Source organism: Hippocampus bargibanti, linkage group LG16 (genome assembly GCF_051943395.1).
Source record: "Hippocampus bargibanti isolate YZ-2025 linkage group LG16, ASM5194339v1, whole genome shotgun sequence".
Taxonomy (NCBI): Eukaryota; Metazoa; Chordata; class Actinopteri; order Syngnathiformes; family Syngnathidae; genus Hippocampus; species Hippocampus bargibanti.
The window spans coordinates 10961728-10978781 of record NC_142749.1 but is presented as its reverse complement, the minus strand read 5'-3'; the positions used below and the strand labels follow the sequence as shown (position 1 = coordinate 10978781).

The 17054-nt window shown below is 40.8% G+C and overlaps 1 protein-coding gene and 2 long non-coding RNA genes across 4 annotated transcripts; 1 reads left to right on the top strand and 2 right to left on the bottom strand.

Annotated features, from left to right (window-relative positions):
- Nucleotides 1-67: 67 nt before the first annotated feature.
- On the bottom strand, nucleotides 68-756 carry LOC148886450 (uncharacterized). Its single transcript, XR_016117766.1, has 3 exons — nucleotides 631-756; nucleotides 435-530; nucleotides 68-345 (listed from the first exon to the last, which is right to left on the bottom strand). It is a non-coding gene; the product is annotated as an uncharacterized LOC148886450 (long non-coding RNA).
- Nucleotides 757-2097: 1341 nt separating this feature from the next.
- Nucleotides 2098-17035, bottom strand: rad50 (RAD50 homolog, double strand break repair protein). Of its 2 annotated transcripts, none has more exons than XM_089016399.1 (28): nucleotides 16950-17035; nucleotides 16362-16499; nucleotides 16190-16273; nucleotides 15766-15917; nucleotides 15488-15673; nucleotides 15210-15414; nucleotides 15002-15130; nucleotides 14676-14841; nucleotides 14485-14543; nucleotides 13621-13755; nucleotides 13330-13536; nucleotides 13080-13262; nucleotides 12849-13006; nucleotides 11927-12102; nucleotides 11615-11852; nucleotides 11173-11362; nucleotides 10966-11092; nucleotides 10225-10418; nucleotides 10017-10127; nucleotides 9835-9927; nucleotides 8657-8770; nucleotides 8461-8588; nucleotides 8278-8379; nucleotides 8061-8183; nucleotides 3702-3787; nucleotides 2715-2857; nucleotides 2508-2641; nucleotides 2098-2407 (listed from the first exon to the last, which is right to left on the bottom strand). In XM_089016399.1, the coding sequence occupies exons 2-28, from the start codon at nucleotides 16488-16490 to the stop codon at nucleotides 2221-2223; spliced, it is 3939 nt and encodes a 1312-aa protein (XP_088872525.1). In that variant the 5' UTR covers nucleotides 16491-16499; nucleotides 16950-17035; the 3' UTR covers nucleotides 2098-2220. The 2 variants fall into 2 exon arrangements, with proteins under 2 accessions (XP_088872525.1, XP_088872526.1); XM_089016400.1 differs by lacking the exon at nucleotides 16950-17035 and adding an exon at nucleotides 16777-16930.
- LOC148886449 (uncharacterized) lies at nucleotides 2552-14457 on the top strand. Its single transcript, XR_016117769.1, has 4 exons — nucleotides 2552-2661; nucleotides 11668-11800; nucleotides 13657-13770; nucleotides 14393-14457. It is a non-coding gene; the product is annotated as an uncharacterized LOC148886449 (long non-coding RNA).
- Nucleotides 17036-17054: the final 19 nt, after the last annotated feature.

Genomic DNA, 17054 nt, shown 5'->3' with positions numbered 1-17054 from the left:
GTCTCTTTTATTTGGTCGGGATACATTAATTATACCCTTTAAATACACAGCATATAATAAATAGACAAATTGCAATGGACTGTGGATTGCAGCGATTCCACGCTGTTCAAGTTGATGAAGTAACACATTTAACGCTTGGGGAAAACATCATTCACATCAATGTTTTCAAGGTGACCTTTGCGTCTATTCAGACGACTGTGTTGTATTGGTAGGGGGTGTGGTGATGTTCGCTGGGCCATGCATGATTTTGTATCGGATGCATCCGATGAGATCCTTCATGAGAAAAGGCATTCGGTATTTGTTGCCCGTCGCTCGCACTTTCTGTCGCACATCTTTGCACTTGAACTGCAACACAAGATAATGGGCTGAGTGATGCCCACTCCAAAAAAGAAAAACGGCAACAGACAAAAGAAACATTCACGGGTTCTTCTTACTCCTTTCAGATTATTGTACACCTTTAAATGTCTTGCAATCTCCTTAGTCTCTTCAGGTTTGTCCAGTAGGTCGTGAACTTTGCAGAAGAACATGGCCTATTGGGACGAATTAAAATGATAAATATGCATGACAAAAAATGTGTATCCGTGTGCCTTGACATTAAAAAAATATTAATTAAAATGATCTCATCCTCACCCCACATCTTCCGATGCCTTCTGCCAGGTGTCTCAAACTCTGAAAGTCTCCCTGTGAGAGGAAAAAAAGTTGAATTATAATTTATTATCATTTTTTTGCCCCGTTTTTTTAAAATAGTTATACAAGACTGAAATGGTTTCACTTACCGTGGGTAATGATACGTTACGATCAAACAGGTCAATGATGGGTTTGAGTTTATACTCGTCTTTTTCACGGCTCGGTTTGGTTTCAGCAGGATGGCCCAGCAAGGCCACAGAGCATATCATCAGGAACACCACTGTCATCATTTTTGCCCGTAACACCTTCTCAAACTGAGTTTGTATCGAGGAATCGCTTCAATTGGCAGCTATGAGCTCGCTCTGACACCTCAATCGCGAGCACGAGACTTATACTCATCTCCCCCCGCCCCCCGCGCCTCTCCACCCTCAACCCCGTCTTTAAAAAAGTGACACTATTACACTGCAGTACACAGGAAATAAGATTTTCTTGATTAAGTTTCCAACAAAATGAGATGTTTCTTTGAATTTGAGTGCCGTATAAGGTTGAAATATTAGCGTGGCCATTTTTACATCTTTTCCCATGATTCGAATTGCAATTATTTTGTTAGAGCAACATTTAAAGTTGAATGGGAATGATGTCTTTGCATTCGATCATATTGTATTTTTTTGACTATATGAATTCATTCACTACCAGACGTGCAAAAATGTGTCCACTCCAGTGCCAGGGTTTTTGTCATTGTCACTTGAATTCCAGGACCCACAAAATATTGAAATTTAGGAGTACATAAACATTCAATGCAGCGTAAGAAACCGTAGATTGTCTTCTTTTATCAGAAAGTTATTTCCTAAATTATATGAGTCTGGAGTTATATGAGCTTGAAATGGGGGTAGCTGTCCAAAATACAATTCAATACATACATATTGGTTTATACAGAGCTTTAACAATAGCAAAGCTGGAACAAAGCGCTAACATGGGAAAAAATGGAAATGCTGCCCCTTGTGGAAGGGTAAAAAACATTGCCAGGGGTCTGGCCAGCACTTTATCGACATCCAAGCAAGAAAAAACAAAACGGAATTAATTCGGGAATGGCGGTCTACGTTATATTTTCAATTCCCTAATAAATTTGTGAATGGCAGTGAATGAGTTAAGATTCTCCCAGTCGGAAATGTGGCGCAGTTACACTGATTGCAGCCTGCAGGAAGTAGCCCTTATTAACGCAAGAAAACCAAATCAATCCTATTTATGATCAACTACATAAACATCGACTTGTGTTTTTTTTTTTGGGATGAGATGATCCTGACAACAACAGAGCTGTTTAAAGCCATTTTAACAGTTGATCATAAAATTAGCTCATTTTGGCAAAATCAACATGTGTTTTTTTCTCTCGACACCTTGTTAATGCTTAGGCTTGAGGTGCAAAATTAAATCTTGTGTCTAAATGTTTCAAAAAACTAAACCAAAAACACAGCCATTTAGAATTTTTATTCAAAGAATAATCTTTGTGTAAATTCTGGGGATTTGTTCTATTGTCAACAAACCTTCATATAACATCCAACGGGTAACAATGAAGCCAAAACTATGGTGTCATGCTTAGTGTAGATAGGAGGACAGTGAACTGATACAGCACTTGGTGATTTCAGAGTTCTGGTCCTGGTTCTTGCGGATGCGATAGAAATGTTCGATGTAACTGGAGCGACCCAGCAACTCCACAAAGTCCTCGTCGTGCGTGATGATAAGCAGTTGGAAGTTGCGCTGGCGGGAACGACTCTTGATGATTCTGTCCCGATCAGAGAAGAGGAAACAAGATGTGAGTTGCTGTTGTTGCAGTTTTGTGTAGTGTGTGTGTGTGTGTGTGTGTGTGTTGTGTGTGTACTGACTCAACAAGGGCGTGGGCCAGCGACTCAATGTTTTCTCTGTCCAGGTTGGTGGTTGGCTCATCCAGCGCCAGGATCCCGCAATTCAGACAGAAGGTCTCCGCCAAGGCAAGACGGATAATAAGAGATGCCAACACCTGCGCGTGCATACAAACAGGTTCAAACACACATATACAAAACTAGTCAGGAAAAAAAAAGTCAAGCAGGTACCTTTTGGCCAGCACTACAGCGTCCCCTCATATCCAAAGCGGTGTCTCCTTTTACCATAACGACTCGATAATTATAAGTCCTGCGTCTGACTCCGGCAGTTGAGTTCTCATCCACGTCGGAGCGGATTTCCACGTACTCGATGTCTGGAAAGAGGAAAGGAGGATGACCGAGATGTAGATAGATGAGAGTGAAACTTTCACGCCAGTGGATCAGGCCCCTGAATTGACCACTGCAGTATTCCTCATTTATCGCGGTCAATGCGGACCGGGACCACCCGCGATAGACGAAAAATCTCGATCTAATGAATCCTACACGTATTGGTAAATTTACATGTGTATGAGTACAAAAAAATATTTATAATGCCAAGTTTGGTGGAACGCAGTACAGGACATGCATAAAGAAGCACAGTAAATGTTTGTAGTACAGTACAAAACTAATGCAATAAAGTAAAAGGTCCACTATCAACATAAAGTATGTACAGTATAATACAGGGTGACCCAAAAAGATGCGTACCCATGAAAATTTCAATTGTGGCTTTGATTAAAAAGCTATTTATTTCAAATTACAACCAAATATTATTCAGTTTATGGAAGACCATTCAAGAGAGTTTCAGCTATTTCTGTCCAGTTTTAATCAATTTATGGCTTTCCTAAGATATGTTCCAAATGTCCACCATTTCGTTGCAAGCAAACCTGTACTCGGCTGACAAAGTTGTCAATTACTTTTCACATAAAACATTGCTGCAGTGAGGGACTCAGTAAGACACATCTTTTTGGTTCACCCTCCCGGGTTAGAAAAAAATCTGCGATGCATCAAGAGCCACGATAATCGAACCAGATAGTAGCAAGTGATTACTGTATTTAAATACTACTTTCAATGATGAAACTCAATGCAGCATCAGACTTGTTTTTCAATTTTTTTGTAAAGCCGTGATATGGAAATTTTGCAAATCTTTGCATGAACGAGACATAAGGGTAATGAACGTACCTTGTCCTCGGTATGTGCTGCGCCAAAGGTCTCGGATGATCTTGTTGATTTCATCCATCTTCATACTGTGGAACTTCATGATGGTTCTGAAAGGACCAAAAAAAGATGTGCTTATTGTGGTGTGGAAAGAAAGAAAATCTATCAAATCAATTCTAAAAACAGTGATACCTCAGTTTACGAACGCTTTAGCTAACATACTTTTCGCTTTACGAACATTAAATTCGCGAAAATATAATCTTGGCATACGAACTCGTTTTCGGGAAACACACGGAGCGCCACAATGGCTGGCGGACTAGTTTTACACACCCACTTTCTTTGCGTGTACTCAGTGCAGACATGGTTTGTAATCGAGAGGAGTACTTTTGCGTTTTTTTGGGGACCAAAATAGACCCCACCACAGGCTAGTGTTAAGCTGAAGAGGACACAAAGGAAAATTATGGTCAAGCAGAAGAAGGAGATCATCGAAAAACACAAAAGAGGTGTGCGTTTGTGTGATTTAGTGTCCCAGTACCAGTATGATAAGTCGATCATTGCTACGTGTGGCTAAGGGTGTTTCCTTGTTGTCTAAGCAATGGTCTGAGGCAATAGAAGAGGTTGAAAAACTTCTGTTGATTTGGATTAACGAAAAGCAGCTAGCGGGGGACAGTGCGTGAGGGTATTATCGCAGAAAAAGCACGGCAACTTCACCCGGATATCATCAAGAGGCAACTACATCACCGACCATTACAAAGATAAATTAAACGACTTTATTATTTCTTTAATTACAATACAATAGCACATTTATTATACATAAAATAAGGTATATTTTGTGTAGTTTTAAGGCTCATTTAGGAGAAAATTATGTTTTATGGGGACCTGGAAACGGATTATTCTCATTTTTAATGGTTTCCTATGGGAAATTAATGTTTGGAAGACACACTTTTCACCTTACACACACTTTCTGGGAACCAATTAGTTCGTAAGCTGAGGTATCACTGTACTTTTTATTATCTCACGACCTCATAAAAAAAGATGCATTTAGAACGAATGTTCTATTTTGTTGCACATGCACACAAAATTATTGAAAATACATGTAATTGCAAAATATTGCCGACTAAACAGAAACCAAATACCAATACACAGTTTGTAGATAGTTCTACAATTTTTTGATAGTTTTACTAGTTCATAAAATTGTACAATTAAGCCTTAAGTTAATATCACGGCCAAACTGCTTTTTATTTGCTCAACAGTTCTTTTTTACATGTAAAATAAATCTTGTGGTAGGCAGTCTAACCACAAAACGTGATATAGTTTTTTTTTCCAGTTTGACTGTGGGTCGCAGTCTTCGAAAACCTACGATATTTTTAATCTATGTCATTCCGATGATATGCGGTAACCAAGTAGGTTGATAAAGGCGATAAAACCGAAGCTGTCTGTATGTTGTCTTCCTGTGTTACTAGAAGTGTTTGGTCAATAACCTCGGCAACTGATGAACAGCTGTCATGTGATCAAAATACCGTAAGGAACTCAAGCGGTGTTTTCCGACTCCCATGCCGAGTCATGACGAAATCGGAAAAGTCAGTCTTATCAATCGGTTTGATTTGCTGACATGAAAGAAAATTATTCGGCACGCCAGATTATTGCTTGTTATTTTTAAAGCAGAGATTAAACAGATATAAAGAAAATAATTCATGAGGACAACATGTCCAAAAATTGGTGGGATATTTTTGAGAACTAGTTGCATGTAACTCGAATCGAGAAAAAAAAAGCGTCAGAGTCAGGCTTATTTTATTTATTTTATTTTATTTTTTTATGTCTAATTTAATACGAAGTGCCAAACCAATCCTTGTTCCAGGGATCCCAGCGAAGGAAAATTAAAATAGAGGAAAATGAAACAGATCAAAGGGGGGGCAAGGGGGCCGTAAATTTATCAATGCAAGATTGCATATTAAATATCTGCTCCAAATACCTTTTATTATGATGTTTAGAAAGGTTTTTCACCAACTTTGGTCATCCCCCATCAGGTCTTATTCAAGTTAGTTAGTTTAGTATTATAAATCATAATTAAAATCATGGTATACTACAGGTCAACATTAATAAACATGCCCTGGCATAATTTCCTTAATTAGAATCATAAGTTTAAATAGTTTGTAATTCTGCTTTCTCAATCTTTTTTTCTCTGCATGTTTGCTTCCATCACAATGCTGTTTGAGTGACAGCCAACCTTTGCCACCATAGCTGATCACTTTTCCATCGCAAAGACTGCAAAGGGCTTTCCCCGGATTTTTATGTTTGAGTATGAAATCTGAAAGGGGGCATCCGTCGACTTGTTTTTCTAACCATGGCCAATTCCACAAATTCGTCATCGCTCCATCCAGAGACGTCACCGTTCCACTATCACTCCTGTATGTCTCTTCCACGACATCTTTACAATGTGAAAAGTCGTGTGCTCTCCCGAGCGAGCAATCACAACGGAACACGTGCACGTAAACTTTACATCAAAACAAAATCTCTCTCTCTCTCTCTCTCTATATATATATATATATATATATATATATATATATATATATATATATACACACACACACTACACTATCTATACTATTAACACATTAAACATATCAGTACCAAAAATGTGACGATGTTTAGCACACATTTACTGGCGCTGTAAGGAAGCTGCCATATTTGTTTTCTAGTTTCATCGCGCACAGTCTCGTGGTATTTCCGAGCGATCCCGATTGTCAACAGACATTGATGACCGACATCGACCAAAACACACAAAAGCATGTCGACTCAAGCACTACGCATTGTGATCATCCTATCACCCTTCAAAACAAATGTTTTAGCAGTTGTATACGGAAATAAAATCACTTTTATATGAAAATAGAAAATATAACTTTGCTGGAAAAAAAAATTGTGGAATTTTGCTCGATACTGGACGTTTGGGATAGATTGTACCTTTGCCATGATTCGCAGTTGAAGGCCGCGTCCATTTTTTGGCCACTGTGACAGTAACTGGGCCATGCGAATATGGACAAGGCCTCCCTGCTTTTGATCTTGATAGTGCTGACGAAACATCTGACTCAACCGGTGAAGATGTGAGGAAAGTAACACTCCCACACTGTGCCGTTATGACTGTCCGACAGTGACACGCTGCCCCATAAATTTCCAGTGACGCTTTCAAAATCCAATTTCTTCCAGTTATTTTTTTTTACAGATTTATTGGTTATCGATAACCAGTGTGATTATTTTTGTCACGCTACAGAAAGGTGCTGAATTTTATTGTTTCACTCATTCACTATCATTCACGAATTTATTCGGGAATTGAAAATATAACGTAGAGTGCCATTCACGAATTTGTTCGGGTTTTGTTTTTACTTGTTTGGGTGCCGATAAAGCGCTAGCCATTGCCTCTGGCAATGCTTTTACCTTCCACAAGGGGGCAGCACTTCCCTTTTTCCATGTTAGTGTTTTGTTCCAGCTTCGGCTTTTGTTAAAGCGTTATAAAAAACAATATGTATGTATTGCATTGTATTTTGGACCGCAGCCCTCATTTCAAGCTCATATAACTCCAGACTCATATACTTTAGAAATTAACTCTTTTTTTTCTGATGAAAGAAGACTGTCTAAGTTTTCTTACGCTACTTTCGATGTTTATGTAATCCTAAAACTCAATATTCTGTGTGGGTCCTGGAATTCGAGTGACAATGACACAAACCCTGCCACTGCAGCGGACACATTTTTGCACATTTCTGGACGTGAATGAGTTAAAAACTAAGTCCAGTGATATAAGACATTGCCAGAAGTACAATTACAAGCAATCTTGGTAACCATTCACACATACGTTGGTGCCAAGAAGTGAATTAGGAAGCTTCACTTTAGCAAAAGAAGGGCTTTGTTGCCGTTTTGCTGCATTTTCATTCCAAGGAACTATGTTGAAGTTTGTTGAGGTGTTTTATTTGGATAAAAAAATTTGCATTGCCAACATCTTGCTTCCTTGAGAAGTAACTGTAAACATTTCGAGGAGGATATAGAGCACAGGTGTCAAAGTCAAGGCCCGCGGGCCAAATCCGGCCCGCCACATCATTTTTTTCGGCCCGCGAAAGCAAATCAAACTTGTTAAATTCCATGATGATTGCTAAAATCTGAGCCAAAATTTCATATTTTTGGATGTCAACCACAATAAAAGTCATTATTCTTGACTTCAGATTTGAAAACGAGTTATTCATTAATTTGCTGTGTGCTCTATATGTAATATTTGAAGGGATTTAAACATACGTTCCCCAAATTCATTACGGCCCTCGAGAGGAAACCATAACTACAATGTGGCCCGCGGCAAAAAATGACTTTGACACCCCTGATATAGAGTGTCACACTCACTGATCGAGGGCTTTGTAGTAGAGATCCAAGTCTTTGATGACCAGCTCTGTCGTGCGCATTACGATCATCTTGTTTTTGTAGAGCTCGTCTGCTTTGTTGTATTGATCTTCTCGCAGCTCTTTTCTAAAAATGAGCCATCCAGAGATGTCAGGGTTTTTGTGAAGCAAACGCCAGGGGGGCTGACAGTTGAGACGACAACAATAGACGGTTCTCTCACTTGTGATGCAGCAACTCGTCCTCGAAACCTTTCTGGCGACCCAGCGCAATGCTGTGGTTCTTCTTTAGGTCCTCCACCTTGCGCTCGGCTTCACGCCGTTCTCTGCATGAGCACAAATTGAGGTGAAGTGAGAACCGCGAAATGAACTGATGTCCATTTTTATAGACAACGGATGGTCCTTACTGCCGTAGCTGCATCACTTGCATGTTGCCAATGTCTTTGCAAAGGGCCTTCCGCTTAGCCGTGACCTCTTTAAGTTCTTCAACCCGCTTTCTTAGTGTCAGGTTGTCCTGCAACCAGCGCTCTTGTACCTACGACATGTTAAACGGCCATTAAATGACTTCCAGTAGATAGCAGAAGGGACGAATGCTTACTTTACCTTTTGCGTGTCGATATCCTGACGGATGTTTCCAATCTCTCTGCTGATCTTCTCTTTTTGTCGTTCAGCCTCATGGAGTAAGGTGGCGGCGGCTTGAAGCGCAGCCTCTTTTTGCTGCAACAACACTTAAAGAGGTTTGCTTACTCTTCATAGAAAGACGTTTGAGACTCTTAACTCATTCACTGCCATTACCGAATTTATTCAGGAATTGAAAAGCATGATGTGGATCGCCATTCCCGAATTAGTTTGGGTTTTGATTTTCCTTGCTTGGGTGCCGATAAAGCGCTGGTCAGACCTCTGGCAATGTTTGTTCCCTTCCACAAGGGGGCAGCATTTGCCTTTTGTCCATGTTAGCGCTTTGTTACAACTGTTACAGCTGTTGTTAAAGCGCTATATAAATCAATATGTATTGTATTGTGTTTTATTTTGCACAGCCGCCCCCATTTCAAACTCGGATAACTCCAGACCCATATAATTCAGGAATTAACTTTTTTTTTCTTTTTTCTTAGGTTTCTTGCACTGCTATGAATGTTTATGTAGTCGTAAAACTCAATATTCTAAGGGTCCTGCAATTTCAGTGAAAATCACAAAAACCCTGGCACTGGAGTGGACACATTTTTGCACATCGTCTGGCAGTGAATGAGTTAAATGCTGATGGTTGTATATGGAAAGCCTTTTTTATTCATTAATGTTTTAAGCAGACATTTGGTGATCTAGAGGCTCTGCGTGACCAGGATGCCACCAATGTCATCATGACCTTTAAGACTCGGGGTGAAGCCGAGAATGTAGAATGTGGCGTTTAGCTGTCACTGTAATGAACTCTGTCCATATTTACTGCAGTTTGTTACGTTTTTTTATGTCTTGCCTTATATTTTGGACAGCCGACCTCATTTCAAGCTCAGATAACTCCAGACCCGTATAACTTGGGAATTAACTTTTTTTCTGATGAAAGAAGACATTTTAAGGTTTCTTACACTTGAATGTTTATGTAGTCCTAAAAATCAAAATTATATGGCTCCTGCAATTTCAGTGAAAATGACAAAAACCCTAGCACTACATACAGTGAACACATTTTTGCACATTGTCTGGCAGGGAATGAGTTAAAAGTTTTTGGGCCATGCGGCACTTTGACTCAACAAAGTTTTTGAGGGTCAGTGTGACAACAATGAATAACTTACCTCCTTGTATTTATGTTTACCCTCTTCAAGATACTTGTTGATGTCATTCTCCAAGATGGAAATGGTCTTGACTTTCTCTTTGATCGCGTTAATCTGCCGTTGGCAAAGCGTGAGGTAGATTAACACCACGGCACAAAGACAGAATCACATGAGGGTGTGACTTGTTGAGTTAACGCGTCCACCTTCTCCTGTCCTTGCTCCTGCTTCTGCCTTTTACGTTCCATCAACTCTTGTTTTTCTTGATGCATCTTATTCAAGGTGGACTGCAAGGGAGACAGCTGCTCTTTTGCTTCCTGGTAGTGGCAAGAACACGGCATTGAATTGTTTGTTTTTTCGGCAAAGCCTGGCATTCGGTTACAAGACAAAAAGTCAGTGTAACAATCAAAGTACCTGAATTTCCCTGGTTAAGGTCTGAATCTCAGTGGTGAAATTGACACATTGCTCCTCCAGCTGCTGCTGCTTCTGCATGTCGCTGCTCAGTTGGAGTTTTTCCGCTTTGGTCTCGTTCACAGAACCCTTCAGCATTTGAATTTGATCCTGCTGGTCTTGGATCAGCTTTCGTTTCAGCTCCATCTTGTTGGATGCTACGCAAGGACAGGGTAGGGGGGCATCCAGAAGCATGGGGCAAGTATTGAAATGTATCTTTACGGGTAAAATATGACAAAATTACCATTATCACACATTGTTTTTTGTGTCTGTGTAAACTCTCGTTGTACAGGAGTGGTACTTCGATGAAAAAGGCTTCTTCGGCCGTCATCTGTACTTCTTTGACGGTGTCGGACACTTCGCTTCTCATCCGAGAAGCTTCGTCAGCGAACAAAAAAATTGCTGGGAGCTCTAGCTCTATTTATATATATCCCTAATATCCAGAGGTGGTGGTGGACCTATCAAAGCAGAGGTCGGGCACCTCCACCTCTGGACATTAAGGATGTATATAGAGGGCCAGATCTACCAGCAACTTTTAGTTAGGTGACAAAGCTTCTCGGATGAGAATCGAAACGTCCGACACCTACAAAGAAGTACAAATGACGGCTAAAGAAATCTTTTCATCTATTGTTTTTTGTGTCTGTGGTATGCCGTTTGTAAAATAAATACTTTGCCTCAATTGAGGTTTGTTTGCCAACATCTTACTGGTGTCTAACTTGAGCTGAGTCTCTTGCTTCTCCTGACTGACTTGCTGGACACTTCTGGTCAAGTCTACTCCCTGGAGTTTGGCTGCATTCTGGGCTATTTTCCTCTCCACTTCCTTTAGATCCATCTACAAAGAAGAAAAAATCCGAATTGACAAAAGGAAGTCCCTTGAGTCCTCTGAGAAGCAAACGGGAGAGTTGTTGGTACCAGGAATCTGTCCATAAGAGCGATGTCCTGCTGACAAGCTTTGGCTGTTTCCTCCTCTGACATCAACATGGCAAGGAGAGTCTCCTGCTCCTCCGCATCACTTTTCAGCCTTTCGATATCCCTGTTCACACTCTGCAGTCGATTCCTCAACTCGGGCAACTCTTTCTTCTGTAACTGCGCGATGGACTGCCTGCGGGGACGGGTACAGATTTTAGTACGTTTTTTTGCCAAACGTACAGCGCGTAAAAAAAAAATTGGGAGGCATCAAAAACACATGCTGTTTCTCGTTTATTTCAGACATTTTTTTCACACAAAAATGTAGCGTTATCGTGACTTTGCCACTGCTTTGCTGAATGAGATTGAAAAACTACAGCGTCAGCAGAAGAACTGAACCCCACCAGAAACCAAGGACGCCCGAATAATTAGAGTTAAGATTTTCTACCTGACTGGTCTGAGGGTCATCATCTCATCTCGCCTCCTTTCCTTCTTTTTCAGGTCCTGCTCCGTGTTTTTCAGCTTATCTGGAACCAAACGCAGTTTGGACTGCATGTCGCTGATGACCTCCTGCAGTTCAGGTTCCGATGGGAACGTTCGCTGGCAGACGGGGCAGCAGGGTTCTCTCTCCTCGGTCAGTTGGCTGATGAATTGAGTGTAAACGGCAGTGGCTCCAGCGAGCATGGCTAGAAAAGAGCAACAAATGATACAACTAATCGAACTCTATAATTTCTCTGATTCAATTGATGCACATGTTCACCTCTTTGTTTGGAAATTTTTTCCAGGTCCTCCTGCACTTTGCTCAGGTCTTGTTCCAAATCTTGACTGCCGCACACGTTGAAAAATTTTTCTTCATCAATTGTCAACTGTTGCTCGTTTTTACGTAGCTCGGCAGCAACGTGGCTCTTATTCTGCTCGCTGGAAGCCAGCTCCTTACTGTGAACGGTGAAATTACGACAGGCTCGTCATAACAAAATACGGTTCAATAACAAAGGAAAAGAATGAGTGAAACCTACAAAGTGGAACTGAAATGCTGATAGACATCAAAGCTTTAAAAAAATGTTAATAATATTTTAATGTAGATAATTTGTTGCTGACTCAAAAAGTAAACACAAATTCGGCACTGTATTTTCCGATGTATAAGGCGCACCCAAAACCCTTCTTTTTCTTCAAAAGATGCCTTTATACACACCTGTCAACTACTCCGGTTTTGCCCTAATGAGTACTTTTCAATATCCCATTCCGGGTTACAGTTTATTAATGAAAATTACGGTTTCCAATAAAAACAATAAGTCAAAAGTAGTAAAATATCCAACGTTCATTCAAAACACGAGATCTCTATGTATCGTATCTAAATTTACAACAGGTGATCGACACACTGCCAGCTGTTAGCTTCCTTTAGAGGAATTGCGCATGTGCGTGCTCCGGGTCATTCCTACAATCGAGTCAAGAGTTTTTAATAATTGTCATGTAATGGCATCTGCCTGAGAAAAAGCAAAAAGAAATCAAAAAGAAAACTAGTCGTTTTCGCGAGAAATACTCCCAAGCACTTCCAGGAGTTAGACCTCAGTCAAGAAAAGGTGAAAAGTTTGTAACTTGAGTTTGTTGATAGCTATTTTTGTCAACCCATAGGAATGTAGGTAATATTTAATATATAATAGACTGCTATCATGAGAACATACTTGAGTTTGGCCAGTTTGTCCCTGATGCTGTTTATTTCCTTTGACTTGGAGTAAAGCCAGTCCTCGAGCTCTCTTTTGTTGGGGAAGTGGCCCAGCAGTGACACCAGATCGTCACTGTGACGTGACTTAATCTTACGTACCTGCTCCTCTTTCTCTTTCTACAAGAGCAAAACAAAGGAAGGGAATGAAGGGAAACATCAGACATGCTCGCACATGGACGACAAATGCCACCTTGTCCTTAGTCAACATGTCCATCTGCGTGCGCGCAGTCGTGTGCAAATTCAGCACTCCCATCTCTTGGTCCAGTTGCCTTTGTGTGCGGTCGAGCTCTCCCTTTTCTCTTTGGAGCTGCAGAATCTCGACTTTTAGCTCTTCTACGTTGGATGTCTCAAGGGTGCTTTGAAGTTCACGCTCCTGAAAAGAAAGTTTTGTTCCAGATTTTTTTTGTTCACGCCAACTGTGGAAATATTAACTAACTCACCGCTGTGGCCAGCTCGTTTTCCAACTCTTGCATTCTGCCGGATGAACCTTCCAGCCTCTGCAGCTCAGTACGGACATTCCGGAGTTCAATCTGCTTTGTTCTCAGCAGGTTTTCTTTGAGCTCCACCGTTCTCTCCAGACCCGTTTTTTTATCCCTGATCTCATCAATTGACTGTTGTTTCTGATGCTCCCTTTCATGCAGGTCCGCCTGGTTGAGGCAAAAAGAGGTGGCGTGTGACGCTCGATGTGATGCGTCAATCAATTGGCGAGAGTGGTGTGTCTTGTTTCTTACCATAACCTGAGCGACTGTCTCTCTTTCTTGGTCCAGTCTCTCAGCGACATGACGATGAAAGCCTTCGAGTTGAGACCTTGTAAAGGGTGGCCGGTCATAGCCTTCCATCTCCAGTTGGGATGACAATAACCGAACCTGCAACAGCGAATTGTAAGACCGGTTAGTTATAGAGGGAGGCGGCCTTGCCAATTTTCAATGCCCAATCAGCCATTTTAAGTTGTACTTACAGAAACAACTAATGTCTGCTTTTGGTCCGCTGTGATTGGCTAAGTGTGGTCGCAGTAGGAAGAATTGCTTTGCTTTGAAGGATTATTTCTGGTTATAGTTTGTTTAGTTAAGCCTCTGACAAGGTGTTTTGCTTTTTTCAATGATATGTCATGAAAATAATGTCATGATGTGCGTCTTCCGCCATATTTACTCTAGCCTGTATAACCTTCTGATACGCAGAGTGAACCAAGTTCATTCTTGGAGCCATCTGTTAACTTTGATACACTGCTTACTGGAGACTTTCTGGAGACAGACTGATAAAAGCTAAGAATTGTTTTGGAAGAATGCCGCCTTGATGTCAGCCATAGTCTTGATACCTCCCTACTGATTAAATAAATATGTTGTGTGTCTATGGTGTGGACACACTCGTGATCAATCAGCCATAGTCTGTAAATCATGTGTGTCCGGAATATTCTGCAAATCAACCCTTCGAAGGTACTGTTCATCGACTCCAGCCTGTACTTGGATAACCAAAATCCTCATCATCCGATATGAACAAACACAGGAATTGGTGACCCCGACGTGATATCGGACTGAGGTTTTGGTCAACAGAACATCAGGCGCCCAACAGATTTGACATGGTAAGAGGAGAATTACCTGAGTGTCACGTGTCTTGATGTTTTGTGTGTGGCAGTCAGACTCTAGCTGGACACGTCCTGGGTAAACCATAGGACATATATTTTTTTATTTTAGATCATTGCCCACTTTTCTATTCGGAAACGAATCCATTGCGCTTTTCTTTCTGCGCATTAAAAATTTGATGGTCAGGTATTGAAACGGATATGTACCTTGTTCTACCAAGAGATCGGACTTTTCCCTGTTGAGTCTTTGACACTCCCTGTCGGCTCGCTCAGAGTCTTTTTGGCAGTCTGTCAGTCTGCGAGTCTTCTCCTTCACTGTTCTCTGGTGGTTCTGGTAAACCTCTTGTAGTTGCTCAGTTGAACCCTGGAACACCTGCAAGCCAATAAAGACAAATTGCTCCTCTAGAGAAATTAGAATTTTCTATTTTTTTGCAACATTTTTTATTGTGCCTTTAGAAACTGCGTGGGTGTATGTCATGAAGTGTCTGGTACATGTATATTTTATAATGATGTGAACAATCTGCATCTTGCACCTGTTCCATTGTTTCCTCCAGCTCTTTGTTGTCCTCCTCCATCTGTTTCATCCGGCTGTCCAAAGCCTTAATATCATTGTCCAGCTTCATCACCGTGCTCAATTTTAAGTCAATGTCCGCAAGCCGATTCTATTCACCCCCAAAAAACAAATAAAAAAATCACTCATTTATACATTATTTTATCACTTTCATTTCAAACAGTACATACTTCCAGTGGATCAATTTGGCTTTCAAGCAGCCGGATGCTGTCCTTGGAAGCTATCAGCTGAGCCTCCTTGCTAGCGACAATATCTCTAATCTGCTGGGCCTTCTCCTTGTTCTGCTTCAAGAAGCGTAACTCCACTTGGCACTCTCTGACAGTGTTGCTCTGCTTGAGACGTAACTGACGCATCGTATCGAGAGCTTTGATATACCTTGAATGTGATAAGAACGTTAGATACATATTTACCGGTAGTGAGAGTAGGAATGAAATTTATTGATTTTTACTTGGTTGCAGCGAAGATGGAATCAAACTTGTCTTTGAGTGCCTTGCCCTCACTGAGCGGCCAGTTAGAATCCTCTTGATGGCAGAAAATGACGTGATTCAACACGGGCTTGGATACACCGAGTGCGGAAATCATCTCGCGATCCAGCTCACCACATTTGGATGACAAGCTCACCCATTCTCCGTCCCTGGAGGATCACACGAAGACAATATTATTGACATTCAATCAACCTTATGTCCACACATGACCCTGATGAGGACTTTAAAAAGTCTGACTTACTTTTTCCGACTAATAACCTGTTCTAGGCTTTTAAAGGAGTAATTTTTCGCCTTCTGTGTGCAGGACATGGAACGGTGGATGGTGACTTTCTCTCCATTGACATCGGAGAACAGTAGTCGAATCTGTGCTCGCACGTCTGTCTCGTGGGCATCCTGGAATCACATGATGAAAGAAAAAATAGTGTGAGAATGGGAAACCTACAGCATGCAAGCGCATTTGTGTGACTGCTATTCCAAGTAAATTAATTTATGTATTTAGTGGTAATGCACATACAATAATATATAAAAACAAAGTTTTGTTAAATTGCTTTACTTTTAAATCAAAATGGCTCCACTAGTAAAATGGATCATCTCCCTGGGTTAAAAGTCATTCCAATGACCCAGGTATAACTTAGACCAACACAAAATGTAAAATAATGATTCACCTTTGGATCGTGGACAAAAGCACCTCCTTTAGAACCTGGAGGAAGTTCCCCTGCTGTTGCATACTTGAGGCACTCAATAATGGTCTGTAAAACAAGAAAAAAATATATACAGGTATACGATCCATTTTGACACGAGTTGTGTGTTCCTGGTTTTCCATGAGTTCTATTTTACCGTTTTGCCTGCTCCGTTGGGACCAACCAGAACAGTAAGGGGAGTGAAGAATGAGATTATTTGCTTGTCTTTGTCCTCAATTCCAAAGCTTCGCACCCCCAGGATGCTCATCTTGTCTATTTTGGACATAATTGCTTTCTGGAAGAATGTGAGAATTGTATAAACATATTGGAACTCTAAAGCATTGTATAATACAGATTGTTTTTCACAATTTTATTGTCTTTTGGGGTCATATTGAGGAAAAGATCACATAATTTTGAGAGCAGCTAGGTTTAAAACGTTAAAACGAATCGTACTTTATAGTTGGAGGTATAGCTAGGTAACAACTGAAAAGAAGTTCGGGTTGCTTCGTAGATATTTTGGGAACCCAATACTCGTTTGAGAATGACCTACAGTACTTTTATGTCGGGCTCACCTCACTCACGAAACCTGACGACGCGGTAAGATACTATTACATACTAACAATATTGACTGATTTACAATGACAAAAAAACAATAACAATCGGCAACACTATTTACGAAATAATGAAAATGTCCACAATCCGTAACTTATCTAATGTCGCACTGTGTGGCAAAAACATAAAACACCTTATTTTGGAACGAGCCTTGAGACTGAGCAGCACACACTAAGCGTTCGCGCTACACGGTGGGATGACGTCATCACGCAACATTCCTCTTCCGGGTATGAAACTT

What these genes read in the sequence shown, in the direction of transcription:
- rad50 (XM_089016399.1), bottom strand. Translation starts at nt 16,490, where the DNA reads ATGTCCAAAATAGACAAGATGAGCATCCTGGGGGTGCGAAGCTTTGGA. An exon ending in GACAAACTGGCCAAACTCAA is followed by an intron (nt 12,103 to 12,848) that starts GTATGTTCTCAT and finishes CACCGTTCACAG; the next exon opens with TAAGGAGCTGGCTTCCAGCG. An exon ending in GCTGTAGTGCTGGCCAAAAG is followed by an intron (nt 2,642 to 2,714) that starts GTACCTGCTTGA and finishes ATGCACGCGCAG; the next exon opens with GTGTTGGCATCTCTTATTAT.